This window comes from Salvelinus fontinalis, chromosome 7, assembly GCF_029448725.1.
Source record: "Salvelinus fontinalis isolate EN_2023a chromosome 7, ASM2944872v1, whole genome shotgun sequence".
NCBI lineage: Eukaryota > Metazoa > Chordata > Actinopteri > Salmoniformes > Salmonidae > Salvelinus > Salvelinus fontinalis.
Window position 1 is genome coordinate 50,682,342 of NC_074671.1, and position 22,118 is coordinate 50,704,459.

At 42.2% G+C, this 22,118-nt stretch overlaps 1 protein-coding gene across 1 annotated transcript; it reads left to right on the forward strand.

The window, feature by feature from the left end:
• Positions 1–1,411: 1,411 nt before the first annotated feature.
• On the forward strand, positions 1,412–14,571 carry LOC129859636 (actin-related protein 3-like). Its single transcript, XM_055929673.1, has 12 exons — positions 1,412–1,642; positions 2,230–2,285; positions 9,050–9,174; positions 9,616–9,726; positions 9,812–9,907; positions 10,255–10,362; positions 10,654–10,797; positions 11,030–11,203; positions 13,191–13,283; positions 13,532–13,657; positions 13,830–13,913; positions 14,107–14,571. Exons 1-12 carry the CDS (start codon positions 1,599–1,601, stop codon positions 14,200–14,202), a joined length of 1,257 nt encoding a protein of 418 aa, XP_055785648.1. The 5' UTR covers positions 1,412–1,598; the 3' UTR covers positions 14,203–14,571.
• Positions 14,572–22,118: the final 7,547 nt, after the last annotated feature.

Sequence of the window (22,118 nt, forward strand, 5' to 3'; positions counted from 1 at the left end):
TTTGCATACATTTTTCAAACTTTATTAATTCAATATCTCCTTGGTAATGTGACCTAGTGACCTCAAACTACTTTCAGAATATCCACGGACTGGCGGAGACGGGCGCCGTGAGGCATCCAGTGCAGTAATGCAACCGATTCCGGAGAAGCTGGCGGGAGCCCCAGGGAGAGTTCTCTTTTCTTTGTAAAGGGCAGTGCACCCTGGAATGGGTTCGCCCCAAGAGAGGGGCCCAAGCCCTGGAAAGCATTGCCGTTTCAGCGGCATCTGGTGAGCTCTCCCTGGCCCTTGAAAATCCGGGAGAGAAGGTGTAAATCTCACGCCGGGCGGTACCCATATCCGCAGCAGGTCTCCAAGGTGAACAGCCTCTGGCATGTTATAACAAGGTAGGTAAGGAAAATTGGCAAAAAAGATCTGTAACTTCGGGATAAGGATTGGCTCTAAGGGCTGGGTCGGTCTGGCTGGGGTGCGAAGCGGGGGTTCGTCGGGGTGCTGTCCGTCAGCGGGCCGAAGGCGGACCGGTTGGGGGTCGGGTCCGGCAACTCTGGACGCGCGCCGGGACATCCTCGTAGATCTCCCCAGCTACGGTGCTTGCCGGCCCCACACATTGCAGGTGGGGAGGTCTCCTCTACGCTCACTAGACTTGAGGCAGAGACTAAACCCATTGGCATTGCATGGATCTGGCTCATGCCCTATGCCCTATGAAGTGGGGAGCGGTATCTCCAGCTTGTCTGGGGAGGGAGGCCTATATCTGATGTGGGTAGTACCATCCACGCCCATTGTTTTGCTGCGGAACCATAAAACAGACGGAAGAAGCCTAGGTTCCCACCCACTGGGCACGGATCACTGAATGTCAACTTGATGACATTCAAAGGAACGTACCAACATGTCACGGTCACAATTTTTCCAACATCATGACACTTATTTGGAGTCTGTGGCTCAAGCGGTTTGAAAGCTATTGTCGATTATCCAACTTGAAACTGATTTTAACTCGGTCTCTGAAAATGATGGAAACTTTTGAGATGGTATTGGGTGAAACTGATCACTAATGCAGTTTACTTCTAGGATAGAGAGAAGAGAGCTTGGTTTTCATGTTCATCCAAAATGTCAATCTAACGCATTGATACAATGCATTTTAATGTCATTGATGTCTATAGCGTCATGCAATGTTCAAAGAAGATATTATATTCAGATAGTCTACTGCCCTCATATCAGTCGTCACAGAATCCTGTCCGTGAATTGACTGAACACAGTTATTCTGCTGCTACTATACAAACTACCGGTACATTATAGAGAATAATTGTTTACTATGTTTACATTGCAATTAGAAAGTGTACACTCCCTTACCCTTCTGATAAGGTGCGATATTAGAAATGCTTTAACCAACGTTATGATCAGCGTCGCGTCAGCCGCTTTCAACTTCCGCATCAGGTGATTGCGGAGGTAACTTCACTCTGCGGGTTCAGGGTTCCGCCTCTAAACTAGCTAGCTAAATAAATGGTTATCCCTCTACCCAAAACAAACGACTTTCCTTTTTATAAGACCCATTGGAATAAAGCAGCAATTCACTATTGCACTCTGCAGTAGATATTTAAGGAAACATGGCTGGACGTCTACCGGCTTGTGTAGTTGACTGTGGCACAGGGTAAGTAGCAAGTGTTAATGCTAATAGCTAGCTTACTGATTCATTGGCTTTAGCTAGATGCACCCAGACAGGGAAGAAATGTTGGGAGTGCAAAGTAAACCAATCAAGATAGCTAGCTAGTCAGCAACAACCTTAATTTGCTTAATTTCGTTTAATCCAGCCAGCAAGATGGCTAGTTACCCATTTTAGGCATTAGAAGATAGCTTGCTAGTAGCTAATTTCAATCAGGGTTCCCCATTCGTTAGACGTTACATTAGTAGTATGCATTGACTTTAATCTGTTACAAGAGTTTACGTGACTGTTTCAATTTATGGAACCGTATAACTGGCCTAGTCCACAGACAGTCATGCCACCTTTTCGATTAGTGGTTTCCAACCTTTTTCGGTTACTGTACAACCAACTGACATTTCACTGCTCGGACTGAGTACCCCTCATGTGCATTTTACCATTAGGCCTATGGTCTCATGACCATATACACCCCCTGTGGATGGCTAAGTACCCCTAGGTTGTGAACCACTGCTTTAGATCGTGCATCATTAGGATCTATATAACCCACTGAACATTCTCATGCAATGCTTTTGTTGTAGGTACACAAAGATTGGATATGCTGGAAACACAGAGCCACAGTTTATTGTTCCTTCATGTAAGTATTTCGGTATCGTACAGCAGCTGGTTCCCCAAACTCGGTGCACAATGTTTTTTGCCCTAGCATTAAACAGCTGATTCAAATAATCAACTAATCATCAAGCTTTGATAATTTGAATCACCTGTGTAGTGTTAGGGCAAAAACCACCCCCTGTGGTCCCAAGGACTGAGTTTGGGAAACAATGTCAGACAGTCTTCTAATGATAATGTACCATGTTCATTCATATGTAGTCCTTGATCAGGAGAATCAGTTCCTTTCCATTACACGTGAGTCATTGGACTGTACTGAGGAGTTTTGTTAAGAGCCGCGACGCTCGGTCTGAACAGTAACACGCATCGCTTGCAGTATGATTTTGGAAGCATAAGGACCTTATCTTTCATATCAGCGAGAAATAATATTTGAAAAAATAGGGTTAGCGTTCCCACACGGCCATATGTCCATGTTACAGCGCTTGTTTATGGAAAACGGACAGAATAAGTTCTAAATAGCTATCTGCGTCTCCAAACACCTGCATCCTTATGTTCAGTATGACAGTCTGGTATGGGAATCTGAGAGTGAGGAGAGAAAGCAGACTAACCAGAATAGTCAACACAGCCAGCAAAGTAATTGGTCGACCACCGGCACTGACCCCCCCCCCCCCCCCCCACCCTCTACACCCTCAGTTCGAGAGGCTTCCCTCTGTCCGGCGCTTCAGAATGCCCATGGCCAAGAATCAACTCAAATTTTATTTGTCACATACACATGGTTAGCTTCTAGTTCTGACAATGCAGTAATAACCAACGAGTAATCTAACCTAACAATTCCACAACTACTACCTTATACACACAAGTGTAAAGGGATAAAGAATATGTACATAAAGATATATGAATAAGTGATGGTACAGAACGGCATAGGCAAGATGCAGTAGATGGTATCGAGTACAGTATATACATATGAGATGAGTAATGTAGGGTATGTAAACATTAAAGTGGCATAGTTTAAAGTGGCTAGTGATACATGTATTACATAAAGATGGCATTCAAACATTCATTTGTTCTTTGTGCTGTTGGAATACTAAATGCAAAGTAAATTGTATCGGTTTATGTACTTATCTATCTAGTGCAGTTGAGAAAGTGGTCGTTTCGGAGTGAATCTATTAATGTCCTCTATGTTAGTGTATGCAGCATGATGGACTGACTCGTTTAAATGTGTATGATGTGAGAATGTACAGTTGAAGTCGGAAGTTTACATACACCTTAGCCAAATACATTTAAACTCAGTTTTTCACAATTCCTGACATTTAATCCTAGTAAAAAGTCCCTGTCTTAAGTCAGTTAGGATCACCACTTTTTTAAGAATATGAAATGTCAGAATAATAGTAGTGATTTATTTCAGCTTTTATTTCTTTCATCACATTCCCAGTGTGTCAGAAGTTTACATACACTCAATTAGTATTTGGTAGCATTGCCTTTAAATTGTTTAACCTGTGTCAAATGTTTTGGATAGCCATCGACAAGCTTCCCACAATAAGTTGGGTGAATTTTGGCCCATTCCTCCTGACAGAGCTGGTGTAACTGAGTCAGGTTTGTAGGCCTCCTTGCTTTTTCAGTTCTGCCAACAAATTTTCTATAGGATTGAGGTCAGGGCTTTGTGATGGCCACTCCAATACCTTGACTTTGTTGTCCTTAAGCCATTTTGCCACAACTTTGTAAGTATGCTTGGGGTCATTGTCCATTTGGAAGACCCATTTGCGACCAAGCTTTAAGTTCCTGACTGATGTTGTGATATGTTTCTTCAATATATCCATATAATTTCCCTCCCTCTTGTGAAGTGCACCAGTCCCTCCTGCAGCAAAGCACCCCCACAACATGATGCTGCCACCCCCGTGCTTCACGGTTGGGATGGTGATCTTCGGCTTGCAAGCCTCCCTCTTTTTCCTCCAAACATAACAATGGTCATTATGGCCAAACAGTTCTATTATTGTTTCATTAGACCAGAGGACATTTCTCCAAAAAGTATGATCTTTGTCCCCATGTGCAGTTGCAAACCGTAGTCTGGCTTTTTTTTTATGGCGGTTTTGGAGCAGTAGCTTCTTCCTTGCTGAGCGGCCTTTCAGGTTATGTCGATATAGGACTTATTTTACTGTGGATATAGATACTTTTGTACCTGTTTCCTCCAGCATCTTCACAACGTCCTTTGCTGTTGTTCTGGGATTGATTTGCACTTTTCGCACCATTGTACGTTCATCTCTAGGAGACAGAATGCGTCTCATTCCTGAGAGGTAGGATGGCTGCGTGGTCCCATGGTGTTTATACTGCGTACTATTGTTTGTACAGATGAACGTGGTACCTTCAGGCCTTTGGAAATTGCTCCCAAGGATGAACCAGACTTGTGGAGGTCTACAATTTTATATCTGAGGTCTTGGCTGATTTTCCCATGATGTCAAGCAAAGAGGCACTGAGTTTGAAGGTAGGCTTTGAAATACATCCACAGGTACACCTCCAATAGACTCAAATGATGTCAATTAGCCTATCAGAAGCTTCTAATGACATAATTTTCTGGAATATTTTAAGCTGTTTAAAGGCACAGTCTACTTAATGTATGTAAACCTCTAAACCACTGGAATTGTGAAACAGTGAAATAATCTGTCTGTAAACAATTGTTGGAAAAATGACTTGTGTCATGCACAAAGTAGATGTCCCAACTGACTTGCCAAAACTATAGTTTGTTAACAAGAAATTTGTGGAGTGGTTGAAAAACTAGCTTTAATAACTCCAACCAACGTGTATGTAAACTTCCGACTTCAACTGTATGTGTATGTGATTATTTTAATGGAAGGTGATGCCAAAGAAAAATGTCCATCCTGGATGGACAAAGTTTTATTCTGTTCTAAACGGAAAGATGTTTGTTGTCACTGAAAATTACTGTCTGCTGCAACTGTGTTAATACGCATCTTGCATTTGTGAAATTATTTTGACGTGATATGAAAGTAGAGGGGTTTATGTTTTTAGAACCATACCGCAATTGAGATTCGATTCACGTTTAGATGGAGTATTTGTTTGTTTTGGCTTCCAGAGCCAATTTACCCTTTAAATAGAAAATCCTTGGTCTATTAGGAGTAACGTTAGGCTCCTTTAGTCCATTATTTGGCTAACTCATAAGGCGGACATACTGTATGGTCATTAGTTAAATGAATCTGCTGAAAGCATTTTGGTATCGGTCCTTCCTGTTTTTTTTTATCTGATTGGAGTGCTCAAAGGAAGTAGGCGAGCACGCCTAATTCAACAAATGTAAAACCACAAAGTTTGAAGTTGGCCGCCTTCCTCTAGCGTTGAGTCATCCAGTGGACGCTAAATGGCAATGCTAGCTTGTTAGAGGACCGTAGACTAGTTATTCAGTGACAAATCCAAACCATTTTTGTCTATTTTCAATAATCTTAGCCTATTCACTTGTTTTCAGTATTTGAAAGCTGTACAGACACAGCTTGAAAGGAAGCTAGTCCAGCCTATATTCAGTGATATGGCTCCATAGCAGAAGTCCCCTTGTGCCCCTGTTGACTAGAATAACGGACAAGCTTGCCAAGGCCACCTGACTGTGGACTTGAAGTAGCCAGTAGATGGATGACATGTGCATTTTCGAAGCCTGGATGGATGATGAGTAGGCCTAAACATTTAGAGGCTACGAGGAAGTAGTTGAAGGAGCAATGTTCATCGTCCAACATTATAATAATATATAATGTATGCCATTTAGCACACACTTTTATCAAAATTGACTTCGTCATCCTTGCATACATTTTATGTACGTGTGGGCCCGGGAAACCAAAGTGCTCTTCGTAAATCTCTCAACTTTGTCAATGAAGTCACATTATTCAGTTAGTTTAAGGCCCAATGCAGCTGTTTTTATATCAACATCAAATCATTTCTGGGTACAATTTATGTAGCTTACTGTAATAGTTTTCCATTAAAATGGTTAAAAAGAAACAAAAATGGCTTTTAAGTAAAATATAATTCTCAAGCAATAATTTTGCTAGGACTGTTTGGGAGTAGTCTGAGTGGGATGTAAAAAATATGTTATTGTATGTTATTATGTTATATGTTATTGGCAAAGAGGTTTATAACTCTCTTTTGTTATTGGTATTACTTATTTACCGTCTTGTGATGTCACCAGGCAAGCCAAAACTCCACCCATGTAAAACCTGCTGATTAGAAGGTCCTGTATCGAATGTATTTTCAAATCAAAGAGAATGATTGGCTCTCCCAGAAGCTTAGCTGGTGCGTAAAACACGTAAATTCAGACAAAACAAAGGAGTGTAATGGGTTCGCACTTATGTTGTTGGATAAAGCTTACCTCATTTATTCAATTTTGGGAAAATAATTAAAAACATAAAATAACTGATCTTGTTGAAAATGGCATATGTGACATTGATATTAGTCAAACATTTATTTCAGTGATAAAATTGACTAAAAAGCACAAGTAGGTTAAATTTGGTCATTAAGTCAGTATCGTCCAAAACAGAGTTTTGTGAGATTTGTGTTCATGAGTTCGTAATGACTCAAGGGTTTGGTTTTGATTTCAACAATGTCCATTACCACGGATGGATATCCAGTCGTATGGCAGAACACAGACAGCGAGACAGACTTGCCCAGCAGCACAGAGGATCGGACTTTGTTTACATAAAACAACTCGTCACAAAAATGTTTTACTTGAGAAATACTGCACCAAACACCTTAGCTCGATATAAAACTGTGCGACTAAAAGCTCCTCGGCAGAAACGTCAACAAAATTACCGATTTCTTGAGTTATTTTACGGTGAATTCCAAACCACTCCCTCGCCCCTACCAATTCGCTCAGAAAGCGTTCCGTTGTCATTTGTTGCTGACAACAAGGGAGACTTTCAGAGTTTTATTTATTTATTTCACCTTGTATTTAACCAGGTAGGCAAGTTGAGAACAAATTCTCCTTTACAATTGCGACCTGGCCAAGAGTGGCAAGGGGATCAATGAACCCATCAACTTTAGGACACACTCGTGACTTAAACGATGCAATTCATGTTCCACATTCAAATAATAAAACGAACATGAAATTCCAAATAACAACCCCCCCCCCCCCCCCGCCGATTTTACAAGATATAAACCTCATTTAATTTTGGAGGTATTCCATTTGTTACATGTCAAGTTTTAAATCAGATGAAAACAATGCATGTGGCATGTAATTAGGCACGCCTCTGCATTCTTTTGTATGAAATTGCGCAAACTCCAAGCATATCGCTGCATGTGGGATACCACTTCGCTCTGGAGCATGCAGCCTTGCTGGCTTGGTCAAAATGGCTATCAGAGGATCTAAGTAAGCCCCATACACCCTCTAATTTTCACTCCCTCAGCTTTGAGACACTTGTGTATGTGGCGAGGGACTCGTGAAAGCGCCAATGTAGGGACTATGGAAGGGGGGGGGGGGGGTTGGGATTCAGCATTGGATACCCCGCTAATTATCAAAATCCAGAAAAGAGCTGTTCTACAACCACCTAAAAGGAAGTGATTCCCAAAACATTCCATAACACAACTGTCACTTACAGAGAGATTAACCTAGAGAAGAGTCCCCTAAGCAAGCTGGTCCTGGGGCTCTGTTCACAAACACAAACAGACCCTACAGAGCCCCAGGACAGCAACACAATTGGACTCAAAAAATCATGAAAAAAATAAAATAAATGATAATTACTTTATACATTGGAAGGAAATTACAAAAAAACTGAGCAAACTGGAATGCTATTTGGCCCTAAACAGAGAGTACAAGGTGGCAGAATACCTGACCACTGTGACTCACCCAAAATATAAGGAAAGCTTTGACTATGTAGAGACTCAGTGAGCATAGCCTTGCTATTGAGTGAGGCCACTGTACGCAGACCTGGCTCTCAAGAGATGCCAGGCTATGTGCACTCTGCCCACGAAATGAGATGGAAACTGAGCTGCACTTCCTAACCTCCTGCCAAATGTATGACCATATTAGAAAACAAATTCAATTTTGATAAAGTCCCATATATCTATTGGGTGAAATACCACAGTGTGCCATCACAGCAGCAACATATGTGACCTGTTGCCACAAGAAAAGGGCAACCACTGAAGAACAAACACCGTTGTAAATACAACCCATATTTATGTTTATTTTCCCTTCTGTACTTTAATTATTTGCACATCGATATAACACTGTACATAGCCATATTATGACATTTGAAATGTCTATATTCCTTTCAGACTTTTGTGCGTGTAATGTTCACTGTTCATTTTTAATTGTTTAACTATTTCACTTGCTTTGGCAATGTAAACATGTTTCCCGTGCCAAAAAAGCCCTTTGAATTGATTTGAATTTAATTGAATTCATTCTGACTATTTTGAGAAAGTGGTACTGGCTTTATTCCTACGGTGTCTCATGAGGGACAAACATAAGTAACCGCCACATCGAACCACCCCCATGACTGAAATCTTGTTTTTTTCGTAATGAGCAACCGAAAAACCCATGCAGAGTCGTTCAGTATCTCTTTAATAAAAATGTGTCTGTTTGTGTACTGATTTTACAAGACGAATCGAAGTAATAGGCCTGCCGCTCATTGAGTTTCCTCTCTTGTGTTTAGCATCAGCGGTCTGCTTTCCCTATGCTTGATTTAATCAGCTCACCTGTGTAACGTTGCCTATCAGCACCCTCAAGTCATGATGTTTCAATCAACAATGTCCTAACCATATGTAGGCTGGTACTAAGGATTAATGGCGTTGAATCTTCCTAAACTTCAGGTATCGCCATCAAGGAGTCGGCCAAGGTTGGAGACCAAGCCCAGCGCAGGATGACGAAGGGGGTGGACGACCTGGACTTTTACATCGGTGACGAGGCAATAGACAAACCAAATTATGCGACAAAGGTACATTGCATTTTCCAGTGATGGAGGTTTACTTAAAGGGGAAGTCTGCAGTTGCTACATACGTTTTTGGACTTTAATGATATTAGTTCTTGAAGAATATAACTTCAAAATGCCTCATGAGCGTAGTTCAACTGGCATATCCCATCAGAACCGAAAATATAACTCTTGTTTTACTCCAATGTTTGTAAACAAAACATGGTGAAACTACGACGTCGGATGGTCAGTCTTTGCAACCATATCTCTATCTATGCATTTTAGAGCGGTTCAATTTCTTCAGCCCCATTAGTCAGCTTTTTTCCCCCGAAACAACAGTGTCTGGCAATTCGCTTTGTCATTGCCCCTTTTTTAAAGTTGAAATGTAAAGTCATGCTGAATGCCTGTTAGAACTGAGTAGCCTAATGGAAAAAATAATTTTGGGTGTGGTTGTTCCCCTTGTAACAGTGGCCCATTCGTCATGGGATCGTGGATGACTGGGATCTCATGGAGAGGTTCATGGAACAGGTCATCTTCAAGTATCTGCGGGCAGAGCCCGAAGACCACTACTTCCTCTTGGTACGTTCATAACATGCACGTTAGTGTGGAAAGTATGCCATTTAGTAGCAGGAACCTACGGGATTTGTACTTTTCTTTTCCACAGACAGAGCCTCCTCTGAATACCCCTGAAAACCGAGAGTACACAGCAGAGATTATGTTTGAGTCCTTCAACGTTCCAGGTCTTTACATCGCTGTACAGGTAAATCCTCTCTATGTTCTTGGTTGGTTCTATATCATCTCTTCCCTGCACCTCTTCATGTTCCAGGGTCAAGTCAAACTTGATTTTGTGTGCATTATCACAACTCTCAACACACTTCACAGAGGAAATGAGGGTGTCTGTGAAACCCCTGGGTGGATCTCAATTCTGGGTCCCTTTTCAAAACAGGAGTAGGAGTGCTGATCTAGTCACTCCCCTGACTATATTTATAATTGTATTGATTGTGGTCTAAACTGATCCTAGATTTAGCACTCCTGATCTAAGACGCTTTGCGAATACGGGTTGTCGTCATTAGTGGAAAGTGACAAGGTCTGTGTTTTCCTTCTCAGGCGGTCCTGGCGCTGGCAGCCTCATGGACTTCCAGACAATTGGGCGAGAGGACCCTTACGGGGACGGTGATTGACAGCGGTGATGGGGTCACCCACGTCATCCCAGTGGTGGGTACATTCATTCGATCATCATTCCATATAGTTTTTACTAGAACTGGGTCATGTTTATTAGGTAGCAAACGTTTTGAAACAAAGTGAAACGGGGAGGTACTTCCTGAACTTGTCCAACAAGAATACATTTTCTTAATCTGCTGCAAAAGTTTGGAACAGTGTGCCCTACTGAACACTACTCGGATGTATTCTAACTATATACTATTGCTAACACATACATGGTAACATTACATTCCTGTACGAGCGATAATAGATTGTGTAGTCAATCGGTGTTGTGTTTTCTTCCAGGCGGAAGGCTACGTCATCGGTAGCTGTATAAAGCACATCCCCATCGCTGGTCGAGACATCACCTACTTCACCCAGCAGCTGCTGAGAGAGCGGGAGGTGGGTATCCCACCAGAGCAGTCATTGGAAACAGCCAAAGCCATCAAGGTACCTGCACATTTATAACTTTTTGTTCCCTACACAAACCAAAGGAAGTATTACCTGTACTATTTGTGAGCATTTCTCAGGTTAAACAGCAGAGGTCAGTATTGCTGCATCATTGACTAGAGATGTACAGTCACATATCATGACTCCTTGTTAACTATTTGGCATCTACCCAGTGTCTTATGTACACTCGGTTATGACTTACAATTGATAAGGATTCCATATTGTGTTCCAGGAAAGGTTCAGTTACGTCTGCCCTGACCTGGTGAAAGAGTTCAACAAGTACGATGTGGACGGCTCCAAGTGGATCAAGCAGTACACGGGCATCAACTCCATCAGCAAGAAGGAGTTCACCATCGACGTGGGCTATGAGCGCTTCCTTGGCCCTGAGATCTTCTTCCACCCAGAGGTATGATCCCATTTTCAATATATATTGTTGTGCTTGTGTTATGTAATGTCTAGTGCTGGGTGATTAGTGCTTTTTGGTTCGATTTATTAAAACATCACAGATTTTGGTTTTAATATTTTTTTGAAAACATGAAATGCGTTGTGCATTATGTGGGTCGAATACTGTAACAACACAGAATAAAAAATTAATTAAAGTCTCATGATGGTAGTGACTGCCCGTCACTGCTTATCACTTATAAACATTTATTTAGTGACTTTAATAAAATATTTCAGTTGTTGTGTATATTACATTTGTTTTATTTGATGACTTTATTATTTCATTCCAAGTCATCATCTCATCTCTATAGAGCTGCTGTCTGACAAAATCACAATTTTGTAGTTCTTCAAATTGAATAAGGCATACTTTTATGACTGCTGAATACCAACTGTCAAACATTTAGATCATGTATATTCAGGTAGATATACACTATATATACAAAGGTATGTGGACCCCTTCAAATTAGTGGGTTCGGCTATTTCAGCCACACCCGTTGCTGAGGTGTATAAAATTGAGCGTGCAGCCATGCAATCTCCATAGACAAACATTGGCAGTAGAATGGCCTTACTGCAGAGCTCAGGAACTTTCAACGTGGCACCCTCATAAGATGCCACCTTTTCAACTAGTCAGTTTGTCAAATTTCTGCCCTGCTAGAGCTGTGCCGGTCAACTGTAAGTGCTGTTATTGAGAAGTGGAAACAACTAAGAGCAACAACGGCTCAGACGTGAAGTGGTAGACCACACAAGCTCACAGAATGGGACCGCCAAGTGCTGAAGCGTATAGCGCGTAAAATTCATCTGTCCTCGGTTGCAACACTCACTACCGAGTTCCAAACCGCCTCTGGAAGCAACGTCAGCACAATAACTGTCGGGGGCTTCATGAAATGGGTTTTGATGGCCGAGCAGCCGCACACAAGCCTAAGATCACCATGCGCAATGCCAAGCGTCGGCTGGAGTAGTGTCTAGCTCGCCGCCCTTGGACTCTGGAGCAGTGTAAATTTGTTCAGATGGAGTGATGAATCAGGCTTCACTATCTGGCAGTTCAACAGACAAATCTGTGTTTGGCGGATGCCAGGAGAACGCTACGTGCCCGAATGCAAAGGTCTGGGGCTGTTTTTCATGATTCGGGCTAGGCCCCATAGGTCCAGTAAAGGGAAATCGTAACACTACAGCATACAATGACATTCTAGACGATTCTGTGCTTCCAACTTTGTGGCAACAGTTTGGGGAAGGCCCTTTCCTGTTTCAGCATGACAATAGCCCCGTGCACAAAGCGAGGTGCATAGAGAAATGGTTTTTTGAAATCGGTGTGGAAGAACTTGACTGGCCTGCACAGAGCCCTGACCTCAACCCCCATCGAACACCTTTGGGATTAATTGGAACGGCGACTACGAGCCAGGCCTAATCACCCAACATTAGTGCCCGACCTCACTAATGCTCTTGTGGCTGAATGGAAGCAAGACCCTGCAGCAATTTTCCAACATCTAGTGGAAAGCCTTGAAGAGTGGAGACTGTTATAGCAGCAAAGGGGGGACCAATTCCATATTAATGCCTATGATTTTGGAATGAGATGTTCGACGGGCAGGTGTCATATGATGTACCTCGCAAAGTAACAGCTGCTCTCCGTCACCTCACGACCACTCTTCTCTGTTCAGTAGCAAGCATAAAAGAAAGACTGGACAAGTAGATGCACAATGGATTATGGTCATTGTAGTTAATTACCACGTTTTTATACACTAAACTATGTAGAATATTGGCCTGTTGGAAACTACAAGTACATTGCACAGTTCAGGCTGGATCTGATTTATCTCTAGAGAAACTGTGAGATGTTGAACTCGCAGGGGAAAAACTGAACGAATTCAAATAATTGAACTGACATTTCTGTTAATCACTCAGCTCTAATTGTATCATAATAACATTGGTTGTACTGTATGTGTTTTCTCCTCCCCCAGTTTGCCAACCCTGACTTCACCCAGCCCATCTCCGAGGTTGTTGATGAGGTCATTCAGAACTGCCCTATTGACGTCAGACGTCCCCTCTATAAGGTACGTCTGGGGAGTTCAAGTTCGATTTCGTTCACATGACAGGCGACAAGAACATTGTGTTTGACAATAGAAAAGCAGTCCTCATGATGTACTGAAACGATAAACTTATGCCAGATACCGAGACTTGTCTCCATCCAGAAGTTATGAGATTAAGTAGGAGGATGAAATGTGTTTTTACTTTCTAAATGATCTATTCAGGAGTATGTCGAGGTTCCAAGTGTCTATTTACCTTGTCTGTTGCTATGCAGAACATCGTGCTCTCTGGAGGCTCCACTATGTTCAGAGATTTTGGCCGACGTCTGCAGAGGGACCTGAAAAGGACAGTGGATGGCAGACTGAAACTCAGTGAGGAATTGAGCGGTGGCAAGCTGAAGGTGAGAACCGATTTACATTTGACCTAGTCAGCTGATCTACTTTATAGGAATGCTACAGCTTTATGGGTGTTGTGGCTCCTAAAATGTTCAAAATGATGTCATATTTTGCATTTCCAGCATAATCATAGGTGTTATTGGCTCAATAATAACATGTTTCATGTTTTCTTGCCAGCCCAAACCCATCGACGTGCAAGTTATCACTCACCACATGCAGAGATATGCTGTTTGGTTCGGCGGGTCTATGTTGGCATCAACTGTGAGTTCTAGAACTTAGTAACATGAGTTAACAGACAAAGATCCCTCTATCAGAGATATATATATTCTACTGATGTAAAAGCTGAAGAAACACTTGGAGGCTTTGTTAGCCTTGGTTAGAATATATAATAGGAAACTTGAAAGGAAAAGTGTACACCAACAAATAATAACGGTCATATCTACTCTTTCCTCAGCCGGAGTTTTACCAAGTGTGCCACACCAAAAAAGACTATGAGGAGATCGGACCGAGCATCTGCCGCCATAACCCTGTCTTCGGGGTCATGTCTTAAAAAGGACTTCCCTCGGTTATCACTGGAGCTTGCAGTTGGAGCAGAATGGAGTGGACGGACAGAGGCAGAGTTGCATTACTGCACTACGGTCGCTGCTTAACCCAGCCTATTTCCAGGGCTACGGTTAAAGACAAAATACAGGAAGAGAATGACATAGAAATAGAATGACTAGATTCTATTCCTATGGAGAATGACTCATTCATCAACTGCATCAACCAATCATCAACCAACTATCAGGCTGACAAACGGGGGGTGAATATCTATGTAAAAGAGAAGGAAATGGTGTCTTAAAGCCAAAAGAATTTTCAGAGCAATTGTGTGGACACAAAATAATGTGCAAGATAATAAAGTCAACTCATGTATGGTTAAGTATGTGCCCGACGTATGTTATTATTATGGTATCCACACGTACAGCAATTAAGTACAGTTGGATTATATTTAGTCAATAGCTCTTTTTTTCAGATGCACTTCTCTGAGTGTTCAAGGGTAGAGCTTGTTGATATTTCATATTATTGAGTTAAATATATATATATACAGTCGTGGCCAAAAGTTTTGAGAATGACACAAGTATTAATTTTCACAAAGTCTGCTGCCTCAGTTTGTATGATGGCAATTTGCATATACTCCAGAATGTTATGAAGAGTGATCAGATGAATTGCAATTAATTGCAAAGTCCCTCTTTGCCATGCAAATGAACTGAATCCCCCAAAAACATTTCCGCCTGCATTTCAGCCCCGCCACAAAAGGACCAGCCGACATCATGTCAGTGATTCTCTCGTTAACACAGGTGTGAGTGTTGACGGGGACAAGGCTGAAGATCACTCTGTCATGCTGATTGAGTTCAAATAACAGACTGGAAGCTTCAAAAGGAGGATGGTGCTTGGAATCATTGTTCTTCATCTGTCAACCATGGTTACCTGCAAGGAAACACGTGCCGTCATCATTGCTTTGCACAAAAAGGGCTTCACAGGCAAGGATATTGCTGCCAGTAAGATTGCACCTAAATCAACCATTTATCGGATCATCAAGAACTTCAAGGAGAGCGGTTCAATTGTAGTGAAGAAGGCTTCAGGGCACCCAAGAAAGTCCAGTAAGCCGCCAGGACCGTCTCCTAAAGTTGATTCAGCTGCGGGATCGGGGCACCACCAGTACAGAGCTTGCTCAGAAATATCATGTGTGAGTGCATCTGCACGCACAGTGAGGTGAAGACTTTTGGAGGATGGCCTGGTGTCAAGAAGGGCAGCAAAGAAGCAACTTCTCTCCAGGGAAAAACATCAGGGACAGACTGATATTCTGCAAAAGATACAGGGATTGGACTGCTGAGGACTGGGGTAAAGTCATTTTCTCTGAATCCCCTTTTTCGATTGTTTGGGGCATCTGGAAAAAAGCTTGTCCGGAGAAGACATGGTGAGCGCTACCATCAGTCCTGTGTCATGCCAACAGTAAAGCATCCTGAAACCATTCATGTGTGGGGTTGTTTCTCAGCCAAGGAAGTGGGCCCACTCACAATTTTGCCTAAGAACACAGCCATGAATAAAGAATGGTACCAACACATCCACCGAGAGCAACTTCTCCCAACCATCCAGGAACAGTTTGGTGACAAACAATGCATTTTCCAGCATGATGGAGCACCTTGCCATAAGGCAAAAGTGATAACTAAGTGGCTCAGGGAACAAATCATCGATATTTTGGGTCCATGGCCAGGAAACTCCCCAGACCTTAATCCCATTGAGAACTTGTGTTCAAACCTCAAGAGGCGGGTGCACAAACAAAAACCCACAAACTCCAAGCATTGATTATGCAAGAATGGGCTGCCATCAGTCAGGATGTGGCCCATAAGCTAATTGACAGCATGCCAGGGCGGATTGCAGTGGTCTTGAAAAAGAAGGGGCAAGACTGCAAATATTGACTCTTTGCATCAACTTCATGTAATTGTCAATAAAAGCCTTTGACACTTATGAAATGCTTGTAATTATACATCAGTATTCCATAGTAGCATCTGACAAAAATATCTGAAGACACTGAAGCAGCAAACTTTGTGAAAATGTATATATGTGTCATTCTCAACTTTTGGCCACGACTGTGCATGTGTACACACTACCGTTCAAAAGTTTGGGGTCACTTAGAAATGTTCTTGTTTTGAAAGAAAAGCATGTTTTTTTTGTGCATTAAAATAACATCAAATTGATCATAAATACAGTGTAGACATTGTTAATGTTGTAAATGGCTATTGTAGCTGGAAACGGCAGATTTTAAATGTAATATCTACATAGGCATACAGAGGCCCATTATCAGCATCCATCACTCCTGTATTTCAATGGCACGTTGTGTTAGCTAATCCAAGTTTATCATAAAAGGCTAATTGATCATTTAGAAAACCCTTTTTGTAATTATGTTAGCACAGCTGAAAACTGTTGTTCTGATTAAAGAAGCAATAAAACTGTCCTTAGACTAGTTGAGTATCTGGAGCATCAGCATTTGTGGGTACGATTACAGGTTTAAAATGGCCAGAAACAAATAACTTTCTTCTGAAACTCGCCAGTCTATTCTTGTTCTGAGAAAATAAGGCTATTCCATGCGAGAATTGCTAAGAAACTGAAGATCTTGTACAACGCTGTGTACTACTCCCTTCACAGAACAGCGTAAACTGTTTCTAACCAGAATAGAAAGAGTGGGAGGCCCCGGTGCACAACTGAGCAAGAGGACAAGTACACTAGAGTGTCCAGTTCGAGAAACAGACGCCTCACAAGTCCTCAACTGGCAGCTTCATTAAATAGTACCCGCAAAACACCAGTCTCAACATCAACAGTGAAGAGGCGACTCCGGGATGCTAGCCTTCTAGGCAGAGTTCCTCTGTCCAGTGTCTGTGTTCTTTTGCCCATCTTAATCTTTTTATTGGCCAGTCTGAGATATGGCTTTTTTTTTTGCAACCCCCATCTCGGTGTCACCTCTTCACTGTTGACATTGAGACTGGTGTTTGTTTCTCAAACTAGACGCTCTAATGTACTTGTCCTCTTGCTCAGCTGTGCACCGGGGCCTCCCACTCCTCTTTCTATTCTGGTTAGAGCCAGTTTGCGCTGTTCTGTTAAGGGTGAAAGATGTTAGTGACGGTTTTCAACAGTTTTCAGCTGTGTTAACATAATTGCAAAAGGGTTTTCTAATGATCAATTAGCCTTTTTAAAATTATAAACATGGATTAACTGACACAACGTGCCATTGGAAAACAGGAGTGATGGTTGCTGAAAATGGGCCTATGTAGATATTCCATTCAAAGTCATCCGTTTCCAGCTACGATAGTCAATTACAACATTCACAATGTCTACACTCTATTTCTGATCAATTTGATGCTTTTTTAATGGACAAAAAAATTGCTTTTCTTTCAAAAACAAGGACATTTCTACGTGACCCCAAACTTTTTAACGTGTATGTGTATATATATGAATAATTTTGGGGGGGCCTGAACCCATAACTACCCATGTAATATTGACAGTAGTTTTATTCTCTCAAACTAATACATAGTCTTACCATCCACAGTTTTTTTGTTTTGTTGTGTGGTCGCTTCGTGGATTGGTTTGAAATAATCCATGAATCCCAGAATCATACAATATCTTTACAAAATAAGTTACATTTATTATCCGTTAAATTGAAATGACTGTTAGACCATCATTGCTGTCGAGGGTCTCGTGTATTTCACCATGTACCAAATCTGTGGATTTCAACGCCTACCCACATTCCAATAAAGGCAGACAGATATTTCTATAAATGTGTCTCGATGGTTATGACCTGAAAGGACTATTTTAATGGTACAGTGAGTGTATTAAGTCTAGAAAGTGCTTTCGCTACGTTACTTTCAAACCAAGGTGAATGAACAATGCCGTTAACATGAAGAGTAAATGATATTCAGCAATCTTAGGACAATGGAATATTTCTTCAGAACCCCCCCCCAACATATTTCAGGGAGTGTCTTCATCAGGAATTAACATAAAATAGACATGAGTTGCATATACCAAAGATGGTGGATAAATAAAGATGTTTAATATGGCTGTTTACCATTTAAAACCAAGGTTCCTGTCTGTAGGTGGGTGTTTCCTCTTGTGTGAGCATGCTTTCCCGCAAGATCTCACCGTTCCTCCATATAGGTTGTGTTCCCCTGCTCAGACATTGCATGCATCAACCAATGGTTGTGTGCCGGTCATAGACTGTCATCGACTAACAGATTGGGATAACATATGTGTTTAGCTCTTAGCTGATACTTAAGTTAACTATCCAGTTGTTTTTAGATCTAGTATGTGTCAGCAACGCCTAGGCAGAGGAATGCCCAATCTCTGGCATGCTCATGCAAGAGCGGGAACTCCCACTTACACAGGCAGGACTTTTTTCAATGGAAAACTGCCCAATAACATTTAAATCACTGCAATGTTACTGTCTGATCACCGCATTTCAAAAAGAGGGCTCTCAATTTTAACCAATCGCCGCACTTTTACAGACGAAAATGGTTCAATTAAGCCATACTTTTCCCTCACCAGTGCATTTTCGTGACACATTGGACAGGAATCACTGCAAAATGTCAGAATTGCCTGAGCAAACCAATCATTTTTGCCCGCAACTATCAAAAAAAGCACCAATAATGCTGAATTCATAACCAACTGGATATGGTAATTAGTCGTAAATACCGGTTGGATGCATTCACATGCTTGAGCTAGTTGAGAAACGATGATTGGCTAATGGCCAACCAGCTGTGTTAACCATAAACTAAAAGTACAGCTACACCCCTTATAAGATTTTTTTTTTTTAAATAAATATAAAAGTACAGCTACAGTGTCGTGCTTGTAAAGAAATTGTAGTGTTCAGAAACCATAATAATAGATTGTTTTTTATGAATAATGTTTTGTTGTTACATTTAACTGCCGAAAATGCTGTTATCGAGGTCCTTTTCTCAGTAGTTGACGTCTGAGGTCAGCATGTGGGAGAAGTTGGTGTTCAGGAATGATGGTGGTTTCAAGACAACTGGAAACTACCCCCCAAAAAGATGGTCAAATCATGACATCAGTGATCTTCCGGTTGTAGAGTCAGAGCTCTAGCAAGATGCCCGAGTGTCCGGCTTGGAATTTCCCGAGTTGACCACTCAAGATAAAGGAGCTGGAATTCCGTTGATGACTGCTCAAAACTATTTTTCCCAGTCGGAGCTAGTTTTTCCCCCAAGTTCCCAGTTGTCTTGAACACACTGAAGTCGGTAGTCAGAGGTTTCCGAGTTCCAAGATCCGAGTAGCCAGTTGTTTTGAACGTGGCATCATAGATGTGTTTCCCACTTGTAATTACGAATTGGAGGGGTGTTCAAGTGGATTCTTCCCAGTCGTGCGTGGTAATACCACCTTCACACTTGGTTTAGACAGCAGCATAAGTTAAAACATTTTTTTTTTTTACCATTGAGTCAATTTTAAGCTTGTCTTAGAATGATGGTTGATTTGCCTAGGTGGGAGTCATGGGTAAATGCAATTCAACATGGCTCCCGGAACATGAGTATGTCAACATAAATGGACGGACGGACAGGTCTCTTCTTTTCTGAAACATGGTTCTCGGACAAGATACCCCCTATGGCTATCCAACTCGATTGATTCTCCATTCACCAGATGGACTGGACAGTGGAGTCAGGGACATCTAGGGGGGAGACATCAACACCAACTGGTATGCTAATTCCAGCGCGGTAGAAGTGTTGACCCACTGTTCACCTGTCTTGGAATACCTGATGGCCAAATGCCGACTTGTTTACCTCCCGAGGGAGATTTCAGCTGTCATCGTGACTGTTGTATACATTCCACCTCAGTACAAGACAAATAACAAGCTGGCACTTAACGAGCTGTACAAGGCTATAAACAAGCAAGAAACCCTACATCCAGAGGCTGCTTTTCTGGCTGCCGGCGATTTTAATTCCGCGTCACTAATACACGGGATGCCCAACTTCCATCAATACGTCTCCAATGCCACTAGGGGCGATAAAGTCCTACCACTGTTATTCTACCCACAAGTCAGCATACAAGGTCTTCCCTCGTCCGTCATTCGGAAAATTAGATCATGACTCCATACTTCGGCTTCCTGTTTACAAGCAGAACTCAAACAGGAAATACTGTGACTCGCTCTGTTGAAAATGGTCACCAGAATCAGAGATTATGCTACAGGACTGCTTTGCTAGCACGGATTTGAATATGTTTTGAGACTCCACTAACCGACTCTGTCACCGGCATCATTAGAAAATATATCGGCGATGTTGTCCCCATGGTGAGGGTTCGCCTCTTCCCCAATTAAAAGCCCTGGAGTAACACAGAGGTTGGCGCTAAACTAAAGGACAGTGCTACCGCACACAGAGCCATCGTAGACAACTCTGAGGCCATGGCAGAGTACAGGAATAAGTACAAGAAGTCCCGCTATGACCTCCGCGGAGTCATCAAATGAGCAAAAGGGCAATATAGGAATAAGGTGTAATCATACTACCCAGGCTCCGACGCCCGCCACGTATGGCAGGGACTACAGTCCATTACGGATGACAAAGGAAGACACAACCGTGATCTGCCCAACGATGCCTCTTTACCAGACGAACTCCATGTTTTTTATGCATGTTTTGACAGCAACAACATCGTGCCAGGTGTGAGGGCCCTCACCGACCGTGTGGATTGGGTGATCTCGCTATCTGAGGCCGACGTGAGAAAAGTCTTGAATCAGGTCAACACCCGCGTGGCCCGACGGTATTCCAGGGTGCATTCTCGGAGCATGCGCAGAATAGCTGACAGGCATATTCACGGTCATTTTCAACCTCTCCTTGTCCCAGTCTGTAATCCCCACATGTTTTAAGATGAACACCATTATTCCTGTCCCCAAGAACTCTAAGGCTTCATGCCACAAGGACTACCGCCCTGTAGTACTCACTTCTGTAATCATGAAGTGCTTTGAGAGGCTGGTTATGGCACACATTAACTCCACCATCCCAGACACCCTAGACCCACTCCAATTTGCATACCGCCCCCAACAGATCCATAAATGATGAAATCTCAATTGCACTCCACACTGCCCTCACCCACCTAGATAAGAGGAATACCTACAGTGCATTCGGAAAGTATTCAGACCCCTTGACTTTTTCAATATTTTGTTATCTTACAGCCGTATTCTAAAAAGGATTACATTTATTTTTTCTCATCAAACTACACACAATTTTCTTGGATTGTCTTATTTACAAGAATATTAACCACAATAATGACCATTTTCCCATTAACTATAATGGGGATCCTTTTTTCTTTTAACAATGCCTGCAGTAGCTCGGTTGGCCTTGAACTTCTGTGGATTCAATGAGAACCGGCAGTCGTTCTCCCCTGCATTCACCTGATGATAAGACAAGACGTGATTAGATCTTTTTTTGCTAACAGACGATGGGGTCTCTGGGTTGCCGGTTTGCCTGGGCGGGGGTCCCTGGGCACGACAAGTTTGAAAACCCCTGCTCTATGGCACGGTGGAGAGGCAGGCAGCAAGGTTTAGACAAACTTTTGCAAATCAAATGCTAGGCTAGTAGCATGGGGAAATAATATCTAGATGCTTTTTTCCAGGGGAGATTAAGTTCATGAATTGTCTAGCTGGGCTGTGGAACAGTAGACGCACATTGATAATTCAAATGGAACTGGTAACAGGCATTACCCAGAGAAAGGGTGGCAGGTAGCCTAGAAGCTAAGAGCATTTGGCCAGTAACAAAAATGTCACTGGTTCGAATCCCTGAGCTGTCTAGGTAAAAACATCTATCGATGTGCCCGTGAGCAAGGCAATTAACCTTAATTTATCCTGTAAATCGCTTTGGATAAGAGCATCTGCTAAATAATGTAATTGTTGTGAATAACTCCCTGCTATCAACCAATCAGGATCCAAACAACCTGTTT

Coding starts and splice junctions, on each gene's coding strand:
- LOC129859636 (XM_055929673.1), top strand. CDS start 1,599: ATGGCTGGACGTCTACCGGCTTGTGTAGTTGACTGTGGCACAGG. Junction 9,175..9,615: donor AACCAAATTATGCGACAAAG/GTACATTGCATT, acceptor CCCTTGTAACAG/TGGCCCATTCGTCATGGGAT. Junction 13,284..13,531: donor TCAGACGTCCCCTCTATAAG/GTACGTCTGGGG, acceptor GTTGCTATGCAG/AACATCGTGCTCTCTGGAGG.